We start from the raw sequence: 6,000 nt of genomic DNA, 5'->3' as shown, positions 1-6,000 counted from the left end.
TTAGTGCACATTGAGGTTAAAGACACAACATACCTCTGTTTTACAGTGATAGTTTTGATAATTATCTGTAAGGACATATCCCTTTCTGTAGAGTAGAGGTTTAGTCACCTGAAGTCTAACTGCACAGTGACCAACAGCATTGGGTGTTATCTAACTTATGCTCTCTTTACCATTACCTATCTGAGCAATTACCTTCACTTACTCTTTTTTCCAGCTTCTAGTGCAGAACTAGGCTGTTGCTGGAGTTTTCTCACAATCAGTTTGGTATTTTAAAGAACAATATGTTTAAAAGCCATCAACAAAATATTGAAATTTCAAAGTAACTAATTTAACATATTACTCTATATAATGATGCCATTTTCATGCTGCAGGTTTAATTACAGAGCATCATATTGCTGATTGATGAGACTGGGGTGCATTGAGGCTTCCTGAGTGCTGACTGGCCTATAGGTGACAGATGCAGATTCTACCAATGTGAAGTGGCATCGATGCCTGCCATTAACAGTCTGTGTGGTCCCATGAGCCTTTGCACCATTTACAGCATTGTTTTGATTGTGTGTGGGGTGGGATTCATGTTATCCTCACATTGGCCCTCTCAGTGGTGTTTCCCTGTGTGAGCAGCTGTCTTGCTGCGAATGTCATGCCTGTTCAGTGCTGACCACCCCTGCCCTCTGTGGGCGAACTGTTTGAGTCACTGGGCCTGGTGTGTGGCACATACAGCACCATGAAGATGATCAGGGTTCGTCTTCCTGACTAAAGACTCAGTGTTCCAGTATCCCCTACTGGGCCAGCACAGGATTTTTGCAAACAGATGTTATCACAACAACACACTAATAATTTATGACACATTTTAATTCCAAGAATGAAACTGGAATGTGTATGTCTGCAGATGTACCTCCTCATATCTGGGGCCTTAAAATGAATCAAAGAGGCTTTGTTTAGGAAATCAGTTGTACTGACATGCCATGTATACCAAACAGTATGTCTGCTTTTTCCCCCTAATAGGTAATGACAGAGAAAAGACAAACATACACACACAAAGTTCCACCCACAACTGAAGCAGCTCCAAATATCCCCCACAGTCATTCAAGCCAGCAGGGAAAACTGTCTACAAGGAGAATCAGAGCTATTGACTGACAAACCTGACTACAGTTCCTAACTTTATCCAGTTACATCTGTGATCCCACAACAGACACTTTAGATGAACCACAATGCAGTCTTTATCTTTACATAACTTTTACATAACGTTTTGGACTTTTTTTCCAGCTGTTTCAGGGGATGTTTCATTCATTTCAATTACCACTAAACTCGTGGCACCGTTTAAGGCTCTAAAAAGTTAACATTTGCTGAAAGCAGTTAGTAGCAATTAAGATCAAAGCCTACGTCTGTTGACATAATATTTATTATTACCCTGTCAATCTCAAGACAGATTCATAATTAAACCGATGTGACTCATCTGTCTCGCTAATGCATATGCTTCATGTAATGTCATAAGTAATTAATTAATCGCCTTTAAAAAAATGTTATGTGCTGTTTAAAACAGATAATGCAGTGAGTAGTCCCAGCTGCCCAGCACTGCCACTTATTTACGTGAAATGGCTATTCTACATCTTTAAGTGACACCCATGGAAACTCAGCTAATTTCTGTAAATAATCCAGACATCTGGAACTTCAGATGTAATGCCTCAGGAGTAATACCATAAAGAATTCTTGCAACATTCGTACGGCCAAATTAAGAATGAAGTTTGATATGTCGTAAACCGTGTTATAGGAGGTCCCAGCCATTATAAAGCATTCAGTATGTGAAGCAGATCCCCAGACGTCTATCATTGAGCTAAGGCTGGAGAATTTTTTTTTATCTCCCTCCCATAGTCAGACTTTCCCATGGGTTGTTTGTCAACTCCTTCTTAAAGTCTGCATCGCCCTTTGAGAAAATCTGCAATATCCTCGTCTCCAGCCTCATCCGCTCCACTGACATACACGACTGTCGACGTTGTTCTATTCCAATGCACCATCTAACGGTTGCTTTTTCGTGGAATAGAGAACAAGGTTTTCGAAGTGGCACTTGGTGTTTTTGGCGAGTGACATACTTCAGACTCCGATACGAGCATACAGGAAATGCCTGGCGAATTCTCTGTGTAGCTCAATCAATCCGATTGCCCCTTGAGATTGGAGACGCTGCGTTTCAGTTAAGCGTTGCGCGTTTGAGCAGAGGGTCTGTGGAATACGAGCTCCTGCTGGAGGATAGTGGAGAACTGGCGAAATTATGGTCGTGAGAGTGGAGCATTTCAGCATTTTAATACTACTAGGTGAGTAAATGTTCGGCAAGATGTTAGATTGCAAGATTATTTACAAAAGGAAATAAAACTAACGTATGGCGCGGGTGACAGTTAGCTGTTCGCAGTCCGACAGCTCAAAGGAGACTACGTACGGACATTGTAAATGACAGATCCTACAATTTAATTCTCGACCAGCTTACATGTGTGCAGTCTTTTAATGTGTAAAAACTTTTTTTTCTTTTTTTTTAATTGTGTCGGTCAGAATGATGTGCGGTAAAATACGATTTGAAAACGCAACCAGACTCGCTTTTATTCGTGGGCAATTAAGAAGGAGCTGGCACCGAAACGGAGTCATTCATATATGTGAAGTTGTTTATCTATCAAAATGTGTCGGATGCAGATCCCGAGTAAAGCAGCGATTAAGCTTCCAGGCATCACTAAATAGCCTATTGTAATGTTTCAGGCTCTTTTTGGAGGCACATATCGACTTATAATGTAATTAAAATGGGTTGGGCTTTCCGTGAACAGACATGCTGTTCGTTGTCTTACAGAGTCAGGGGTACTTCAACATTTACCATCAAAGTTTTCTGAAGGGCCTTTTAGGAGGTTATAAATCATTACCATTGAGATTGAATGTTCTGTTTTTATGTTAAGTCTGAAGGAACCAATGTCAACATCATCAATATCTCTTTTGTATGCTTTTTGTCACATGAGCTTTTATGGTTCCTTTGAAGTGATGAAGCATGCTTTATTGGTTGTCCTATGGAATACATCAGAACAAGAGACAATCATTTCAAATGATTACATCAGCTGAGTGCATGTTCTGTATGGTGTTCAGTATGTACTTGTCTCTGAACGTAACACCACATGTAGATGGCAAAAGCTCAACTTTCACATATTTCTCTCATGGTAAGTTTTCCCTTGAGAAATGGAGCAGCCAGAGGGCAAGGAACTAAAGCACAATTCTTTTGTATAATATAAGGTTGCCTTCTTCACCGATATATTATTTGATGCACTGCAGCCTTCTCAATGCTTTATCAATTGGTTAATAGTAAAAGCACAGTGTTCCGTTATGTACCTTTTTCAGTTCAGGTATCATTTTGATGAGACAAACAAAAACTGACTGTCCTTGCGATAGTTTTTCTGGCCAGACCAGTATAGGCGCCAAAGACTTGTGGTTGTGAGGAGATGATGAGTCCCATTGATAGACTTTAATATTTCTCCTGATGAATCCACTGCCATGACAACATTAAGATTTTGCTTCATTTCAAATGAGCAGTAAAACTCTTTTATTCCAACTGGTATAAACACCTCAGATTCCAAAGAAAGCCCACTTTCTCTCTTTCTCCTCTCTCTCTCTTTCGCAGATTCCTTCCTTACATGTGATGCTGGCTTGTGACCTTCATTGCAGAATTGAGTTAGAGATGCAGCTGTTGATATAAGTTCACAAGTAGCAAGGCTGTTGCGCCAAGTTTCCTCCTAAGCTGTAGCTCCCCAGGTTTAGACTATTTTATGTGAACTTGTGTGTGCGTGGACATATCCTAAAATAAGAACCAATTCATGTTGATGCAAAATGTCTGTCACTGAGCTTGAAGGATTTTTTTCTTTCCCTGTCTTAATGAGTTTACTGTCAGGATATACCCAAATATGGAGTTGTCTGCTTCCATCAGTCAGTTGTTTATAAATGAGGGGGGAAGGCCAGTTTATATCCAAATGTTTGGATGATACTGAGAAATCCCATTCTGTGCAATGGAGCTGCTCCTTGCTGCCCAGAGGCACACATGTGGTTATTGTAGTGGTGCTATTTAAGCCTTGTAAATTCCTAACGGAGATGGGACTACAGGTGTTTTTGGTTTGAGACTCAAAGCTCATCTGGCTCCAATCAGTGTGTGCGGGACAAGTGAAGTTAAATACGGATGCTGAAAACACAGCAGGGAAAGGGTCTCAGCGCTGCACGCCAGTGCTGCAGTACCATACAGCACGCCAAGCTCATACTGCCATGCGGATAATCACGCTTGTTACATTTCCAGATTTGCTGAAGCATTTTTACAGTGGTTTATGTACAGAATATTCACACGGCTGTGATGTATGCCATTCTTCCTCTGAAACGCACCATTTTAGCAGTGACTTTTGTTCATAACCCATATGCTAAGCAATGGCAGTGCTTTTTTGGGTGTAAGTGGTATTTCACAGTATGTCTCTGTTGTCTAGGATTACCTTGATTCTACCATTCACATTTAGTGAACATCATTGAGTAGTACTTCAAAGTCAAAGTCAACTTTATTGTCAATTCTCCAATATGCACAGGACATACAGAGGATTGAAATTGTGTTTCTCTCAGGCCCATGGTAACAATACAACAGTTAGACGTAACACAGTGACACTGAGAGACAAGAACAAGAATTTTCACAGATACACAATAAACACAAATGGCTCAATAACACAGACATAAATAAAAATGTGTGAAATTTGTGACATAAACAAGCTACAAATATTTACAACAAGGGCATCAAGGCACATAGTAGGTTTAGAAATATAAAAATATAAATACTTTTATGGTATGCAGTGATAATACTGCTGAAGGGATGGATTCAGGTGTGTTGTCCCCTCAAAAGATGTACACATTTGTTGTGCAGAACAATCGTGTAGCAATCTTTTCTATACATGAAATATTTTAGAAAAGGTGCTTTTGTATGAAAGTCTGCTCACTTTTCCACAGACGTGGGAGTTTAAATGAATCTACAAGAATGTCAGTGCAGAGGAAGTTTTCAGTGCATCACAACGCAGATGTTTTCATTTCATCACTAAGACAAATGCACATTTTTTACTGTTTTATGTGGAATGTCAAGGTTAATTTGATTAGTTGGCTGTTCCATTTCCTCTTTGAAGATTCATTGAGGAATGCAGTGTCACCCTTAGAGGGTGCGCTTTAGTTAATTTATGGGCCTGATTGTGGACTCACTGAACTCACAGTTTTGATCGCTCTCCTTTTTGATCAATTTTGTCCATCAGTAGGACTTAGCATACTGGAACTCCAGGAAAATTAATATTTATAGTCGTGTATTTGATAAAACTTGATCAAATAATTCTAACTGGCTGTACTTTTTTACAATGTGTAAGACTGTTTTTCCAGTGAACAACACTTTTGGGGAGTGCCTTTAACTGTGAACCGAGCTGAATGCCAGGCCTAACCTAGGCTTCCACCCTCAAACATGCTTTCTTGGCGTTACGAAGCCCAGCCATAAATCCAAGAACTTCTACTGGCAGTGCCCCTAAATCTTAAACACTGAAGAATCGCCTCTCATATATGAAAACAGAAAAAATGCATTCTTTACAACTGAGTAATCCTTTACAATGATAAGGCTCTTAATGACAACACATGTTAACCTATGCTGTCCATACTGTACTATACAGTATCTATACTATCTGCCCATGAAACACTTCTCAAAATGTCTGTATTTAAAAAAAATATGTGCATGCTCAAATAATCAGAAATTATTTTACGATAGGCTCCTGAGTGGCTCAGATTGTAAAAGTACTCGTTACAACCATAGGCTGAGTTCAGCAGAGTTTAACACTGGCCATGTCATTTGGCAGGAGCCCACAACAGCAGAACAAATAGGCTTTGTTCTATAGGGGATGGGGGAGGATAGGTCGGCCAAGGTGCCCTCATCACTCCTCTCTAAACACCCTGGGACTCACATGAGTGCCTATGAGGTAC

At 40.0% G+C, this 6,000-nt stretch overlaps 1 protein-coding gene across 1 annotated transcript in view; it reads left to right on the top strand.

Moving 5' to 3' along the window:
• Positions 1-1,939: 1,939 nt before the first annotated feature.
• Positions 1,940-6,000, top strand: part of itga1 (integrin, alpha 1) — a 39,099-nt gene continuing 35,038 nt past the window's right edge. Inside the window, exon 1 of the mRNA XM_036528982.1 lies at positions 1,940-2,309. Within this exon, the coding sequence (XP_036384875.1) occupies positions 2,267-2,309 (43 nt within the window). The 5' untranslated portion in view covers positions 1,940-2,266. The remainder of the gene's footprint in view (positions 2,310-6,000) is intronic.

Source organism: Megalops cyprinoides, chromosome 5 (genome assembly GCF_013368585.1).
Source record: "Megalops cyprinoides isolate fMegCyp1 chromosome 5, fMegCyp1.pri, whole genome shotgun sequence".
NCBI lineage: Eukaryota > Metazoa > Chordata > Actinopteri > Elopiformes > Megalopidae > Megalops > Megalops cyprinoides.
The sequence above is the reverse complement of the archived record's forward strand: the minus strand, read 5'-3'. Positions and strand labels throughout refer to the sequence as shown.